This window comes from Sminthopsis crassicaudata, chromosome 4 (genome assembly GCF_048593235.1).
Source record: "Sminthopsis crassicaudata isolate SCR6 chromosome 4, ASM4859323v1, whole genome shotgun sequence".
Classification (NCBI taxonomy): domain Eukaryota; kingdom Metazoa; phylum Chordata; class Mammalia; order Dasyuromorphia; family Dasyuridae; genus Sminthopsis; species Sminthopsis crassicaudata.
In genome coordinates this window covers 441,908,255-441,926,267 of record NC_133620.1, presented here as the reverse complement: position 1 = coordinate 441,926,267, position 18,013 = coordinate 441,908,255, and the positions used below count along the sequence as shown (strand labels likewise).

Genomic DNA, 18,013 nt, shown 5'->3' with positions numbered 1-18,013 from the left:
TTCTTCCCTGGTGATTTGCTTGCTGGCGCTACTGAGAGCAGCGCCGCGGAGTAGAGCTGAGACAGGACCATCTAAAAACTCGGTAAGTTCAGTAAGCGATGGAGAATAAAATAAGCACTCAGGGGGCATGATGGAGGCTAAAAGGGGCATGATGGAGGCTAAAATGGGCATGATGGAGGATAAAAGGGGCATGATGGAGGCTAAAATGGGCATGATGGAGGATAAAAGGGGCATGATGGAGGATAAAATAAGCCCTCCCCTGAAAATAAGCCCTCTGGTGTTTTTTAGTCCCAAAAAAATAATAAGACAGTGTCTTATTATCGGGGAAACACGGTAACTATGGTCTTAATCTTTTCAGACCTTTGTGGTAAAATTTTAGAAGAGGCCATCTACAATTCAACTTTTGAAAGGAACCTCTCTTTTGACCTTTAATGACACATCTCTCATTGTTTCAGAAATCTTGAACCAGATGTCCATCTTAAATTCAACATGTCCAAAATGGAACTCAGTATCTCTTCCCCTAAACTCTGCTACTCTTCTACCTATTCTTAGTCTTACATCCTAAGAGTCATTCTGGACTCCTAACTCTTTCTCACCCACTCAAATACACAAGCTGTTGCCAAGGCCTGTTAATTTCACCTTCAGAACATCTTTTCAATACGACTCTCCTTTGACACTGCCAAGGCTTTGGTGTAGGCTCTTCATGCCTGGCTCACTTCAATAGCCTGGAGGTGGGTCTACCAGTTTTCCTCACTCCAATCTATTCCCTATTCAGTCACTAAACTGTTTTTCTTAAAACAAAGTGGTGACCACATCAGCCCCTTAATCTTCTGTTTGGTGTTCAAAACTCTCCATTAAATTCTATGCTTTCCTATCTTTCCAGTCTTCTCATACCTTATTCCATGCTATGAACTCTTGGATTCAAGTGACTCTGGTATTGCTCTTTCATAAATAGGACATATTTCTGTTCTGGGAATTTTCAATGGCTAGTGCCATGTCTGAATGCTCCTTCTCAAATTTACCTCTTTCTCTTATTTTTAGTACTATCCCTGTGTTAATACTATGTCTTATTTACCCCTGAATATAGCTTATTTGTATATATTTGCTTATCTCCCCCATTACAATGTGACCTCCTTAAGGACTAGATTATCTTTAGATTCTTTTTTCTAGTACTAAACACAGGGCCTGGCACTGTAGTAGTAGGTACTTTAATGACTGATTTTCTTCATCAATACCACAATCACCCAAATATAGTCTTTCATTCACTCTTACTTAAAAGCCTCCTAATTTGTATCCAGTTTCTCCCTGGCTATGACCCATCCAAAGATGCCAAAATGATATTCTAACGTGATGACCATGTATGTAGCTTCCCAGCTCAAAAACTTAAGTGGCTCCTTACTTTCTCCAGGATAGAAGACAAAATTGTCTGATGGAGCCTTTGAAGTCCATCACATTAAGGCTCCAGTCTATCTTTTCAGGTCAGCTACTTGGTATTCCTGGCCACATTGCCATATATGACACTCCATCTTCTCTGCTCTATTCCTTTGTATATGGTGTCCCCTATGCCTGAAATGCTCTCTCTCTAGAAGTGCCTCTTAGAATCCTTATTCCATTTAAGTTTTAGTTCAAGTGACTTCAAGAGGCTTATCCTGATTCTCTAAGTTGTCAGTGCCTCTCATCAGCATTGTGAATTTATTTAGTATATGTCTTGTAAATTTTTATCTTTGAGCATGGTATCTCCCTAGCAGAATCCAAATTCCTGGAAGGCAGAGCTATCAGGTTTTGTCTCTTTAACCCCAGCAACAACAGCGCCTGGCATAAGCTGGTTGCTATTATATGCTTGTTGATTATCAAACAGGTAAAAAGTTTGGTGGGAGGAAGAAGAGCCTGATAGTGAGAAAGATATAGGATTAAAATTGGGATAGATGGGATGAAGCAATTTTAGGTATGAAAATTAGGAAGATTCATGATGGATAACTACAAAGTACAATTGTTGACTAAGAAGAGAGGAGGGAGTGGTATACAAAACTAGTTTGAGCAGAGAAAGAAAAATGTGAAGTGTATTTTGGAGTCTATTGTGTTAAGAGTTAAAGGTATACCCTTTGATCTAGCAGTGTCTCTCTTGGGCCTGTGTTCCAAGGAAATCATAAAGGAAAAGGATCCCCCTGTGGAAAAATGTTTGTGGCAGCTCTTTTTAAAGTGACAAGGGACTGGAAACTGAGTGGATGCTCATCAGTTGAAGAATGACTGAATAAGTTCTGGTGTATTAATGTAATGAAATATTATTGTTCTATAAGAAATGATCAGCAGGATGATTTCAGGGAGGACTGGAGAGACTTATATGAAATGATGCTAAGTGAAGTGAGTAGAACCAGATCATTGTACACAGCAACAAGATTATACAATGATCAATTATTTTTTTTCCCCCCTAAGGCTGGGGTTAAGTGACTTGCCCAGAGTCACACAACTATGAAGTGTTAAGTGTCTGAGACCAGAATTGAACTTGGGTCCTCCTGAATTCAGGGCTAGTGCTCTATCCATTGCGCTACCTAGCTGCCCCGACTTGGCTCTTTTCGACAAAGTGGTGATTCAGTCCAATTCCAATAGACTCGTGATGGAGAGAGTCATTTGCATCCACAAAGAGTACCAAGGGGTCTGAATGTAGATTACAACAGAATATTTTCACCATTTATGTTGATTTTGTTTGTTTTTTGTTTTCTTTCTCATTTTTTTTCCTTTTTGATCATATTTTTCTTGTGTAGCATAACTATGGAAATACGTATAGAAGAATTGCACATGTTTAACATAGATTGGATTACTTGCTGTGTAGGGGAGGAGTGGGGAAGGGAGAGAAAAAATTTGGAACATAAGGTTTTGCTAGGGGAAATGTTGAAAACTGCATATATTTTGAAAATAAAAAGTTATTAAAGCAAAAAACAAAAAATAAATCACCCATGTCATATCAGACTAATCTTATTTCTAAGACTTGTTTGGTGGACTAGTGTCATGAAAAAGTAAGGAAGATGGATTCAAAGATAGTTCTCATTTTTAAAGGAAGTCTTCTTCAACCCCCTGCTAATTCCAGTGCATTCCCTTTGCTAATCATCTGCTATTTATCCTGTGTATAACCTTCTTTGTAGATATTTGCTTGCAAACTGTCTCCTCCATTAGATTGTAAGGTTCTTCAAGATAGGGATTATTTTTTGTTCTTTATGTATCCCCAGAATTTAGCACAGTTCCTAGAACACAGTAGGCATTTAATAAATATTTACTGATTGATAAAAGTACAGAATGAGACAAATAAAATTTATAGTTTTAGTGACAGAATAATTTCCCAAAGAATTGTTGGTTGGCTGTGGGTTTTTTTGGGGGGAGAAGGGCAAAGATACTGGAATGGGCTATCATTTCCTTCTCTAATTTATGTGACAAATAGAAAAACTGAGGCAAACAAGGTTATATGACTTGTACAGAATCACATAGCTAGTAAGTGTGTAAGGCAAAATTTGAACTAGAAAGATTAGTATTCCTGATTCAGTGCTCTATCCACTTTGCCATCTAAATTCAAAAATGTATTTTGAGGAATAAAGATCAAAAATTTCAAAGGACATAGTTTTCAAAAATTGGACTGAAAAGCAACTGACTAGCACAATCTTCAAACTATATTATAAAGCAGTAATCATGAAATCATTTGGTACTAGTTAAGTAGAATCCAGCCTCAGGCTGAAATTACAGGAAGAAAGAAATATCAACCTCAGATATGTAGATGACATCATTCGGATGGCACAAAGTACAGTTAAGAAGCTTCTTGAAGTGAGTTAAAGAAGAGTAGTAATGGAAAGATGAATGCTGCAAAATCCACCCTTTTGAATTATGGTGCTGGAAAAGATTTTTGAGAGTCCCTTGAACAGCAAGAAGATCAAATCAGTCAGTACTTGAAAGAAATTAATTTAGGCTATTCAGTGGAACATCAAACACAGAAGCTGAAGCTTAAATACTTTGGCTAGATAAGAAATCAACAGGATCCATTAGATGTAACCCTGATGTTGGAAAAAATTAAAGGAAAAAGGGATGGCAGAGGTTGAAATGGATAATGTCAAATAAACAACAAACATGAATTCAGACTTTAGGAGACAGTTGAGGATAGAAGGGTCTGGTGTGCTATGGTTCATGGGGTTACAAAGAGTTGAAACATTACTAAAGAAGCAACAACAAAAGAAGTGGAATGATAGGTGGATCAGTAGAGCAGATTCAATGAGCAGGACTCAGAAGCTCAGTCTTGATAAATCCAAGAACACAATTGAGAAAAAGTTCCCTATTTGACAAGTTCTGTAAGGAAAGCTACTTGAAAATAGTTTGGCAAAAGTTAGGTTTAAGCTAATACCTTGTACTAAATATTTAACAAATGGATTGCAAATATATTTTCCTTAATGTAAAAAAAACTTAAAGGGATCAAGGTTTTGGATCTACCACTAGAGGAAAAATTCATAAGAGGATAGTATAGTTCAGTGGAAAAAGTATTAGCTTTATAGTTGGAGGGTGTAGGTTCACATACCAATTCTAATACTGCTTACTACCCTTGTTGATCTTGGCTAAGTTGCTTACCATCCAAGGGCCTCAGTTCCCTCAGATACAAAAATGGAGGGACTTGAATTAGATATTCTCTGAGGCAGCTTCCACTGCAAGATTTGAGAGACACAGACACAGAGACAGACAGACTGACAGACAGACCCAGTGTCTGGCACATAAGGCTTGTGGACTAATTGACTTAAAAAAAAAAAAAAGTCAACAATCATAGGACAAAATCCTCCATATCATTATTTACAAAAGAATGTAACCTAGCCATACTTAGTAAACTGGGTAAGGGAAAAAAGTCAATATTAGAGTGACTGTGGAAAGACAGGCATACTAATACAGTAATGGTATGGTGGAAAAGAGAAATGCATCAGAAGACCTCAGTTAAAAGCTGGGTTCTGACAGTCATTAGCCAGTTAGTGACTCAGATTTGGAAGTCCAGGCTTCAAGTCTCATATCTTGTTACTAGCTGTGTGATCACTGGCAAACCTCTGAACCTCTATAAGCCAAACTGTCAGTTTCCCAATTGGAAATGAGATTAGATAACCTTTGATGTCCCTTCTGGTTATGAAGTTGTATGACCTTGGGTTAATCACTTAAATTCTCAAGATCTCAGCTTTCTCATCTATAAAATGACAGGGGATAGACTAGATAGATGACCTCCAAAGTCCCTATCAGTTCTAAATCTATACACCTATGTTGTTTATGGAATTATAGATTTGTTCAATCAGGTCTGGAAAATGATTTGGAAGCATATCAGAAATCAGTTCAATTGTTTATACCATGTAACTTGGTAATACCACTACTGAGTATATCCCTCCAAATACATCAGAGAAGGTGAAGTCTCATATATATCAAAATATTTAGAGTAGCTGTTTTTGTGATAGAATATTAATGTTTTATGGGAAATGATGAGCAGGATGCTCTAATTAACCCCCCCCCCAAAAAAAAAACCTTCCAAAGTCCTCTATGAACTCTGGGATGACTAGTTGTAAATGACTTTACTATTCTCAGCAGTACAATGATCCACAGCTACTTTGAAGGATTTATGAAAAATCCTATTCATACCCCGAGAAGAAATTTGATTGTGTCTGAAAACAGATTAAAGTGTTCTCTCTCTTTCTCTCTTTCTCTTTCTCTCTCTCTCTCTCTCTCTCTCTCTCTCTCTCTCTCTCAAACTTTATTTCTCTTGAGGGTTTTTATTTTTCTTACAGTGGGAGATCTATGTTCTCTTTTACAATATGACTTTCATGGAAATGTTTTACATGACTTCACATGTGGTTTCTTAATTGTGGGTGGGGATAAGGGAGAAAATCTACATCTCAACAATGCAAAAATGTAAATGTAAACAAACAGATGTAAAAAAACCAAATATACAAATGTACAAATATAACAAAATTGTTTAAATATAAATAATAAACAATGGGGAAAATATTAAATCAAACAAAGTGGAGGAAAAAAGAAAAAATACAAAAAAAAAGAAAAACAATGGTGTGTCCATGGATTGGAGAAAGGCTGGTCAAACTGAATGCAACATAATTACTACAATGTAAGAACCATAAGACATTCAGAGAAACTTAGGAAGACATACATGAATTAATGTAGAGAAGTAAGCAGAAACGAAGTAAAGTTAGACTATGGTAATATAAAGGAAAACACTTACAAAAAACCTCTATCAAAATACAAATCAGAAAGGTATGGAGACATTTCTGTTTTTTCAGCAGAGAGGTGATTGACCACAGGTACAGAATAAGGCTTACATTCTAAGATATGCTCAATGATTGGGTATGTTTTTTGGTTTTGGGGTTTTTTTTTTTGTTAACAAAAGGAGAGTTCTATTATAGACAGGAAATTTGGGAAATGATTATCTATTTTTCTTAACAGCATCAATATAATAAGTAACTTTTTAAAAACAGCATACTATATTGGACTGATTCTAAACAAGTGACAAGCTAGCCAGACAACACAGTAATATTAAAGAATATGTTTGGGCTATAATAAAGAGTAAATATGATACATTCAAAAAGCATGAAAAGATTTCCAAATACTGGTGCAGAATGAAGAAAATCAAGGCAATGTAATAATGATAATGGAAATGGAAAAAAAATAACAAAACAAAAGTGAAATGTTGCAAAGGTATAAAAAATTAGCATGACTTGAAAAAATGAGAAAATACTTTCATTACATTCCTCTGCAAGGTCATCATATTTTAATTCATTTTGTTGATTTTCCCTCTTTCATTATAAAAATAAATTATTTATTCTGTTAGATGGTTCCCAGGGATGGGGAAACAATGCTGGGAGAAATTTTGGTGATGAAAACAAAAGCTATTAATGACTAACATTTTTATATAGCACTTATCAGGTGTCAGTTTCTGTATTACAAGCTTGCTTTATCTTTGTGATCTCATTTGTTCTCACAATAATCCTGAGAAGTGAATGTTATTATTACCCTTATTTTCCAGATGAGGAAACATTGTCTAGATAGTCATTATCTGAGATCTCAACTCAAGTATTCCTGACTAGATTCAGGCTATTCACTGAGGCTATTCACTGAGTTGCCTTGCATAGATTAATAAGAACACATTTTTAAAAACCAAGTTATGGTACATAAATTTGATAGAATGTTGTTGTATAAAGTGATGAGCAGAAATACAGGGAAAGGTTTATAAGAACTGATGTAAAATGATAACAGAACCAAGAAACAATATACACACAACAATGCAAAGAGAAGAAACAAGAGGAGCAGCTAGATGGCACAATGGAAAGAGTACCAGCCTTAAAGTGAGGAGGACTTGAGTTCAAATTTAGTCTCAGGCACTTAATACTTCCTAGCTGTGTGACCCTGGGCAAGTCAGTTACCCCCAATTGCCTCAGCAGAGAGAGAGAGAGAGAAGGAACAAGAAGCAATCTAATTGAATGCTATAAATTATAATGATCAAGTTTGGACCTAAATAATAAATAACAGAAGGCATCCCCCTACCTTCATTGTGGAATACTATATCTATGTCAGACAAGTTAGCAGTTTTGCTGAACATCTCTTATTATCAGTATTCTTATCTGTAAAATCAGGGAGCTAGGTTCAAATACTTCCATGGTCCAGCGCTATTTCTATAATCTTGTGATAGGTACAATGAGAATAATAATACATGTCCCATTTCCCTCCTAAGAGTAATCCTTGCTATGAAATGATAATGTATGCAAAGTATTTCCCTCCCTAAAACCAAAGGGAAGGTTAGGGTTAAATTTAAATTTTAGCTGTTATTCAATTACTCTATAAGTCCTGCTGTGGCTGTGGGCTCAGGAAAGCAGGGTGTTAAAGTGTTAGAAATGTAAAGATAAAGAAACACATGTCCCTGTATTACAGGGGCATATAAAATTAGCTTTAGGAAGGAGTGAAGATAGGGAATGGTAGAATAAGGAAGGGTTTCATGTAGAATATAGCTCTTGAAAGAGATGAAAATAAGTAAGAAAATTCCAGTCAATGGGAGAGTCACAGTTAATGGAGTATCATGTGTGCATTTATAGCAAGTAGACCAATAAAACTAGAACTTATTAGGTATTTAGAGGAGTAATGTAGAAGAACACTGAAGAAGGGGCTTAGTTATTAAGACTGTCAAGCCAAATAAAGGATTTATATTTGACTCCAGAAATTAAGAGGGAGGCTCTGGAGTTTATGGAGTAGGGAAGTGGCATGCTTTTGGAAAGTCACCCTGGCAGCTGTAGGGAAGATAGATTGGAGTTGGAACAGACACAAAAGCAAGAGACTATGAAGAAAGAAATGACAAGACTTAGCAACTATTGGCATGTGTGGGGTGAAGGGAAATGTGGAAAGGAAGGTAACATCAAGAGTGGTTGATGCCCTTGAAAAAAATTAGGGAAGCTTTGGAGCAAAAGAGATTTTGGGAGGAAAGAGAATGAATTTTATTTTGAATTCTGTTGAACTTGGGATGCTTACTTACTAACAGCTATCTAACTTGAAATGTTTCATAGGCAACTACTGGTATATAACCTGAGCTCAGAAGAGGTAAAAAGATATGGTTGGAGATATGGTTCTGGGAATTATTTGGATAAAGATGGTAACAACCTATTACACTGTCTGCAAAAAATGCAAACAAAACAATAGAACCCAAATTTGAAATATTGAAATATAAAATTTCACAAAATAATTTTAACTTTTGCCACTGTACCTTTTGAAAAATGGAGATTGGGAATTATTTCTTATCATAAAAAGGCATAATTTTTCCATAGTTTTTATGTCTAATAATAAATATGAATACAACTAAAAACCAATATAATGATTTGATGTCCTGATCAAAAAAACAAGAAGCAAAAAACAAAACAAAATAAAACAAAACAAAAAAAACCCCATGCAACTACAAGCCAAGACAATATGAAAATATGTTCTTGTGGGGAATTTTATTGAAATATTTGAGTACTTTATACACACTGAATTAATAAACCTCAAATCACTATAGGAATGACTTAAGGTATTTTTTTCAGATAGATGAAATAGGTAAATTGCATCTCATAAACAAATAATTCAGACTTTCCACTAAAAATGGACATGCTGCTCAGCTCCACTATACCTATTACTTCAGCATTAAAACCTTTAAGTTCCCACCAGGTTGAATAATAGTCAAAAATTTTTATGGGAAACTGTAATTGTATCTTCTACCCTAGAATTTACAACAAGTTGTCAAAAGTCCCTGACCACTAAAAAAGAATGAAAGCAAAGTGAGCCCTAGGATTATGAGAGATCAAACAGGATGAACTTTGCAAGATTCCCCATCTGTGGCAGCAAGAGCAAAGGACTTCTCTGACAAAGTTCCAGGGAGACCAGGGGCTCTGTAATCTGTAACACTGTCTAAAGAGTGTATGTGTGAGACATATACACACATGGGGGGGAGGGAGGGAAAGAGTCAGTCCTGAACATCTACCATGCTGAACCGCAAAGTTCCAAGAAGATCTAATCTCTGAAGGTAGAGATTAGGACAAGAACCAAACAAAACTGACCATACATTCAAAAGTGTAAAGAGGAGGAAGGAAGGAAAGCCTAATCTTAGCACAAACTAATAGTTCAGGAACTAAAGCTGGAGAAGGGAGTACATTTTTTAAAAACATCACTCAGTATCAAAAATTAATGCAAATCCAGAGCTCTCTGAAAAGGAGGGAGTACAACTGCAAGTATGTAGAAGGCCAGAACTCTGGAGAAGTACACTTGAAACCAGGTGTTAACTCAGTGGAATTGATGAGATGATTGTTCTCTAGTTCACATATACACTTAGTACTTAGTACAGTAATGTTCTATAGTTCACACAAAGTACGATGTAATGATGTAAATGTAATAGAGTATATAAGGGCTAAGAAGGACTCTCTCTGACCATCTTGGTAGCTCTCCTGCCTCCTCTACTACCAAGGACTTGAGCTGGTCCCGATATCCTCCAGAAAGCTAGACTGAACATTACACAAGTAGATATTATAAAATAAAATAAAATTTTTTTAAAAATGGATTTCTCCACAAAAACTGTATGAGTATCTAAAGGAAATAAAAAATCGAATTTTTTTTTTATTTTGAAGGAAACTAATGGAAGGATAAAGAGTAGCTTAGAAGAGAAAGAACTTTAAGAAAAAGCTTTGTAGAAAAGGAATCCCTGAAAATTAGAAAAAAGGAAATAGAAATCAATGACTCCATGAGACAGTTTAAAAAATATTCCCCCAAAATAAAAAAAATGAAAAGGCAGAATAAAATAAGATACTAATATGAAAAAACTGACCTTTAAAAAACAAGGGAAAGATTTTAAGAATCTTTGGGCTCCCTAAAAACAATGTGGTTACTGTTGTTTTTGTTTTAAGCCTGGACACAAGAAATCAAATGCAAACTGTCCAAATGTATTAGAATCACAGGACAAAGTAAAGATAGAATCTACTGATCACCTCCCAAAAAAAGTCGCAGGAATGTCACAACCAAAACCCAGAACTCTCATGTCAAGGAAAAAGTATTGCAAAAAAACCCCAGAAAGGAACAGTTCAAATATTCAGGAATTTCAGTTGGGACCATACAAGACCTGTCAGTTTTTATTAAAAATGAGAGATCATGGGACATACAACATTCCAAAAGATGAAGACATACAATCAACTCTGCCAAGCTGAATATAATCCTGAGAAGGGGGCAAGGAGACTTTTAAATAGGGGTCTTTTAAGTATTTGAGATGAAAAGATCAGAAGTATGTATGTGGTTTGAAATGCAAATACAAGAGCCCAGATAAACCTAGAAGGATAAATATACTGGAGCAATATATGACATGGTACTGACTAGTAAAAATTCTCATGGGTGGAGGAGATACAAGTGCCCTTTAAAAACCTTAAGGTCTTCAAAATGTATTGAAAGAGTGAATAAGAAAAACAGTCCTGAGGGTAGAGAAATAGAAGTGATAGTAAAAGAAGGCATATACTAATGAATTATATGCAAGTTAAAATAGAAGCACAAATAGAACAGCTCTGAAAATAACGTGGGATTTATTATATACTTCCTCTTGTGTTCCTTTTACATATCTTAATCACTAATTTCATTCATCCTAATCAAATATTAATACTTAGTAAAGTGATTTTGATTTTAATAGATTGGCCAAGGCCAATAAGTCAAATGGGAGTTTTTTATGTTAACTATTTGTGAATGCCAGGAAGCTCAGACAAGCTACAACTGTTTGGAAATGAGAGTAAAACCTCAAAATGTCATCCTGAATCCCTAAATAATTCCAATGCTACTTTTTAATTTGTGTAAACTTTCTCCTTACTGTCAAAACCTATTGGTTGCTAAGACAAAAATCATAAAATCCAATTCAGCATATTCTATCAGAATTTTCCTAGGTAGTTAAATTTTTCTTTTAAATATAACTTAGTCATTATACAAGATGATTATATTTCTTCTGATAAATGTTCTGGTACTGTTTCAGGAAAACTGAAAAAATAATTTATTTTCTCCTGAATTTTGGACAGATCTGAAAAATTACATTAGGAATAATAAAATAGGAACTAGGCCTGTTATTTCAGTGGAGTAGGATGTTGCCTTCTACCACTTGTAGACTGGTACTTTCTTTGTCATGTAAGTCTCCCCCCCCACCAAATAAACATTAAGCACTTATCAGATACAATGCTAAGATCTGAGTTTATGTAAGTCTTGAAGAGTTGCCTATAATCCTGACAAGGCTAAGTTTGCCCAAAGTCATACGGATATGATGTGAACCCATCTCCCTAGCCAAAGCCAACATTCTTGTATTATGATATTTCTTACAATATGAACACATATTAATTATATCACATATTATATTTGAATTAGACATTCAAAAAGTACTTTAAAGATTTACAAATTATTTTCTTTCAATCTTCACAAAAACCTTGTTTGGTAATAGTTTTTATAAAAATTTATTATTTTCATTTCATAGATGAAATAACTAAGGCTGAGAGTTTATAGTTGATAGTTTGTAGTAGGATTTCAACCCAGGTCTCTCTTCTGTCTAGAGCCAGTATTCTTTTCCCTATACTTTCTTAAATGCTCCTTCAAGGCTAGGGAGAGGAAGAGGAGTGGCAGGCACATGTGTATGAGACAAGGTTTTTCTATTGGTTCCAAAATAACATGCTTTCTTACAAACTATCACAGTGCTCCATAATGGTGAATAACACTGCAACAAAGTATTAAAGTCTTTCCCGGTCCTGGTAGATGGATCATACAGCTAAGTAAGATATATCTCTAGCACTGCCAAGAAGTACAGAATATCTTCTATGAGTCTATAAATTCATGAAAACATAGGTGACAGAACCCAAGTATTTAAATAGAAGGTAAATGACAGAAATATAGAGAAAATATTTAATTTATGGAAAATCAAATAGAACAAGCCAGCTTGAAATATGATAAACTAGCCTGGTATAAGCCTGACAGTAATAATTAAGAGACCAGATTTTTTCATTCTTCCTGTTGTCATGGGGAAAAAACTGGAGGTAATAGAGAACCCCTGAGATTTTTGAATGGGGAGTGCAAGATGTGATACGGGGAGACTTATACCTTAGAAGGATCAATTTGACATCTGAGGGGAAGATGCATTGTAGTAGGAAGAGAACTGAGGCATGCAACTAGAGATGTCTAAGGAAAATTCATCCAAGCTGAAATATGTACTGCCTATATCTATAGAGTTTATACTATTATAAGTTCTCATTTCCATAGTAAAGCAGATTTTGTGACATTAAAGATTGGACTGATTATGTCTTACTATTAGGGCCTTACTATAAAGAAAAGGAAAACTGTCTATGGACCAGTCACAGGAAGGGGTCTTGGTTTGTCAGTTACCATATTAATACATTAATAATTTTTTTGCTACCCTGATTACAATGAATTTATCATATGGTCTGTGGCTGTATTGCAGTCATTCTAAAATTAAAATGCCTAATTTTATTTGTAGAAAAAAATGGAATAAACAAAATAACATTTAACCATTCAAGACAATTATTTATCAATCCTTCTTTCCCATCTCTGCTCCAAACCAAATCAACCCAGCACAGAACAGATACAAAGTCTGGAGAATAAAGGGCAAAGGTGGAATGATCATGAATGAATGAAAAACATTTATTTAGCACCTAATAAGCCCTATGCCTGCCAGATTTTCCATTCCCCTCTAGTAAGCTATTTGGACCATTTGGTCACAAAATCTTAGTGCTTGAAGAAACATATAATCCCTATGTAAAGTTCAAGTTCCCCCTTCCCAAGCAATCACTCAGCCTCAGATTGACAGCCCATTAATTTTTTTTTTTAGACACCTCTATTAGGAAAGTATTCTTATATTAAGGCAAATGCAGTTCCCTATATCTATTCATCCTTTTAAATTCTATTCTTTAGGGCCATGCAGAACAGAGAGAGATTGGAATCATATGTGATTCAAATTTTGGCTTTTTTATTATTCATGTGACACTTTACTTTCCTCATATATAAAAAGAGGGGGAGGGGTGTCTTAGAATAATGTTCAAAAACTTCCTTCGGAAACTCAGTATCTTGTGCATCCTCCAAATCATGTAATCATGTTTCCAAATCTTTTCTCCAAGCTAAACACATTCAATTTTTAAACTATTTCTTATGAGCTGGAAGGTCATACTTCTAAGAGCCATGTTCCTATGTGTTTTGAACTCCTGCTTTCCATGTAATCTGTAGCTGTGAATTCATAACACAAATTGGTTACAATCTGTGAATGTTCAAGACATTTCACAAAAACAATAACCAGTAATGGTAGTTTGTTTGTTTTTTGAAGGGAGGAACTGGAAGATGTAGAAGGATTTAACAAAATTGTAAGTAATGGCCATGTCAGAGCCAAAGCTTAGGCCCACTAATACCTTTATCAGTTTCTTTTCTTACTTGCCTACATAAAATATCTTGAAATGGAACAGTTCAGTGGTTCTTCAGGCCTGGATTGGTTACTTCCCAAAGAGATCATACAATATATGATTCAGAGAGGTAAATTAGTGTGGGTCTTCCTGAAGCCTGAAAGAAGGCAGTTATCGCCTAAACCCTCTAAAGCATGACCCCCTAACACATCCCTCCTCAAAACTTCTGTCCTCAATTTTCTTTATGATGCAGAAATGTTGAAATTTTTCAAAAAAGGTACTCCACCTTTTACTCTACAATTGAAAATAAAGTTTAAAAATACAAACATTCTAGGGAGTAGAAATTAAGTTTATACAGTCTCAGCAAGGGCAGCTAAGGTGTCTGACATATCCCCCAGTCAGTAAGATCTGAGCTCAAATCCAGCCTTAGACACTTAGTAGCTTTATCAGGAAGATCTGAGCTCAAATCCAGCCTTAGACACTTAGTAGCTATATGAACCTAGAGGCCTGCCATTTATTCCTGTTTGCCTCAGTTCCGCATCTGTAAAATAAAGTGGAGAAGAAATGGCTAAATGGCTCTAGTATATCTGCAAAAAAAACCTCAAATGGGGTCACAGAAATGAGGGCAACTGAAAGGACTCAACAAAAATCTTAAAGACTGAAATAAGACAATGGCTGTCAGGAAAAAAAAAAAAAAAAAAAAAAAAAGCAAGGGACATAGACAGAGTAAAGAGACAGCATTAAGGCAGAGATGATAAAGAGAGGATGATGGTACCAAAAGATAAAACTTCACTTGTTCAGTTTTATACCAGTTGGCTCTAGAAACCTGGTCAGGGTTCAATGCCTTTATGATGGAGTTTTCAGAGGGTTTAAAAGCAAGGTTAAAAGTCATTCATTAAATTTAAATGCAATGTCACTATATAAATTAATTCCTGAAGAATCATTATTATTTTCTCAGAATAACTTCATTCTGCAGGCAGTTCTCAAGAAAACTGTTTATAGGATCACAAAATTAGAACTGGAAGGAACTTTTAATTGTCAAGCAGCCAATCCCTTAGAAGAGGAAACTGAGAAAGTGCCAGACACCTTTCTATCTGCTTTAGAAATATCTCATTTGATCCTCACAATGACCCTTTTTGAAAAGGGTGCTATTATTTCCATTTTACAATTGAGAAAGTTGAGGCAGAAAAAGGTTTAGTGATTTCCTCAGGGTCACCCAGGACCTCTTACTTTAGAGGCAGGAGAAGCTGAACCTAGAGCTTCCTGATTCCAAATCCTGACCTCCAACCATACTGTCCTTTTTAAGTAGGCTAAATAATCATACTCCCCTTCACTACCCCTCTTTCCTCTCCTCCTCCCAAAGAAAAGGACTTGAGAGAAGAAGCCTGCCTGAATCAATCGTTTTTCTACTCCTTAAAATAAGATTAGTTCCCTCACACTGGGGCAGAAAAAGAAATCTGTAATCACAGAAATATATTTCATCAGAACCAGAACTTTTAATAAATATATGCCTTGTGATCCCCAAAGTCACAAGGGAGGATCAACTGCTTCTCTAAAATACAGCATCTTCTTGTAACTGCAATATATTTGATATTTCTCCCCCAATCTCCAAGCCAATATAAGAATATTTAAATGATAAGGTAGTCATGTTTTAAAACAGAATGGAAGGTTATTCAATTTTTAAAAAGCAATGAATTAAAAACAATCCTAAAAACTAGCATTTATAGAAAGTTTTGGTTAACTTTATTAGTTACAGATAAGTATCCTTTACTACTGTGACTTTTACTCCCCAGGAAGGGATTAATTTTTTAAAAAATCTATCCGAGCACACAAATGACTACCCCAGCAGTCCTGTACTTTTCTAGTAGTACAGTGTGATTACCACGGTAACCTGGAAACACTGCTCCCAACAACAAACTTGCACACAAAGAGACATAAAGCCTCCAACTCTGTATGTTTTACCTTTCTACTTAAGGCCTACTGAAGCAAAGGGAGTAAGAATAAAAAATAAGTGCAATTTTAAAAATTGAGTTTCAAGATATTTGCCATATTTTTGTTGCCCAAATCCGAGAACACACAAAACACTTCTCCACAGTAACCTGTGCATCCTGGATACTTTTGGCCACATTGGCCAAACTAAGTATCAAAACTAAACCACACCACCCGAGTCTGCTGAACTCAACTAGAAGCCGAGATGGGCGCAAGTCCTAGAAATAATGCCACAAGGGACAAGAAATTCCGAAAGGTCATTGAGGAGCTTAGATTAACTATTCTTTCACAAAGTAGCGACTGGCATCTTACTCTCTTCCTACAAAATGAGGGCATTTCTGCAAATTCACCACTCAGTGACAGTTTGGAAACTCCATTTCAAGCAGTAATACGGAAGGAATTCTATTGAAAATTCAAAGAGAAGGTAACAGAATGCCATCCCTGGAAAAAATCACCACTCCAAATGTGCTTTCTGTATTTGTTCCCCTAAGCCTATGGGCAGGAAGGGGGCTGAAATGCTCTTCTAACACTAAAAGCTGGAGGAAAGAACCTGATTAATACATTTCGGCTGAAGCAAAGTTTACATATCCCCTTCACTCCAGTAGCCGAGCGCCTTTCTAAGGCCGGGGTGGGAACTCCGCCTGCGGCCGAGGGCTTTATACTCTCGGACCCCCGCCCCTCGCGCCGGACTCTCTTCCCCACCCCCTTCGCCGGGCCCCCGGGTGGGAAATTGGCGGAGCACAAAGAAGTTGGGGCGTTCGGGGGGTAGTGGGGGACGGCCGAGGAGATCCGGGACGCGCACGCCGAGGCCCGGGGCCACAGAGGCACGAAGCCGTTGGCGTCCCGCACGCCAACCCAGCGCCGCGGCCAGCTCTCCAAGCGCCGTTCCGAAGCCAGGAGCACCTGGAACCCGTCTCGATCCGGGCCCCGCGGCCCAAGGTCACCCACGCCATGCCCGGCCCCACAGGAGCCGGTCTTCTGCAGCCCCCGAAGCCCCTCGCCCGGCTATGGTTGGGGATTGGGGCAGCCGTGGGCCCGGTTCCGGCGGCGCTTCCTTCCAAGTCCTCCCCTCCCCCGGGCCCAGCCAGGCCTCCCCTGCCCTCCCGTCGCCCCGAACCGGCGCTGAGCCACTCACATCTGCGGAGCCACTTCATCCAGTGGTAGACGATGGTGCTGTGGTGCTTCTTGTTCTCGATGCACCATGACGACAGGCCCTGGATGGATTCCATCGTGTTGGTCACCGACTGGAATTTGCGATCCAGCGAAGATTCCAGGGCCCCAGCCGACGAGGAGGCCTTGCTGCCGCCGCCTCCGCCGCCGCCGCCGGCCGCCATCTTTCCCCCTTGCACAAGCGCTGCTGCTCCTCCTGCGGCGGCGGCGGGAGCGGGCAAAACAATCACTGCGGGTGCGTGCAAGCTGGGGGCTGAGAGGGAAAGAGAAAGCGGGTGCACGCGCTCGGCTGGGCTGGCGGTGGGGGCGGGAGGGCCGGCGCCGGAGGCGGCCCCGAGGCGCTCAGGGGGGGCGGCCGAGGAAGCAGCTAGTCTTGCACTTTGATCAGTTTGGAATCGGATGTAGTGTTTAAACCAGTCCGGGACCAGAGGAGATTCGCCTAAAGGGCAGGGGCGTACAAGGCCTAGAGCAATGCCCTTCTAAACCTCTGGCCCGAGTGGCAAAGGTTTTGGAACGCAGGGACCCTGCTTCTAGCAGGGGCCTGACCGGCACCTTGCACTCATAGCCCCTTTCCCAACCAGAACCTGGGAGTCCCGTGGGACGGGGGATGGGAGTTTGTGTCGGGCGCTTAACACTACCCGACTCCTCACCCCCACCCCCTCCCCTCCGCAACACTTTCTCAAACCCCTCGCAGCCCTCGCACGAGAGCCACCAGACTACCCAGCCAGAAATTTTTTTTGCAACGCAACAGCAACAGCGACAGTAAGGTTGCTGCGCATGCGCCACCCAGCCCCGCCTCCCCTTCCTCTTCAATCTAGAGGGAAGGGGAGGAGTGGAGGTGATGCACTTAGACCAATCAAGATCGATAGACGGAAAGCGCGCGCTGAAGTCCGCACACGCGCGAGAGCAAAGGG

General features: G+C 38.1%; 1 protein-coding gene across 6 annotated transcripts in view; it reads right to left on the bottom strand.

Moving 5' to 3' along the window:
* RPRD2 (regulation of nuclear pre-mRNA domain containing 2) overlaps positions 1-17,571 on the bottom strand; it is an 83,779-nt gene extending 66,208 nt beyond the window's left edge. For 3 of the 6 annotated variants that reach the window (XM_074263377.1, XM_074263376.1, XM_074263379.1), the window contains exon 1: positions 17,065-17,391. In XM_074263377.1, the coding sequence (XP_074119478.1) occupies positions 17,065-17,263 (199 nt within the window). In that variant the 5' untranslated portion in view covers positions 17,264-17,391. Of the gene's footprint in view, positions 1-17,064 lie in introns of all 6 variants that reach the window. The other 3 variants (XM_074263381.1, XM_074263382.1, XM_074263380.1) reach the window with 2 other exon arrangements.
* Positions 17,572-18,013: the final 442 nt, after the last annotated feature.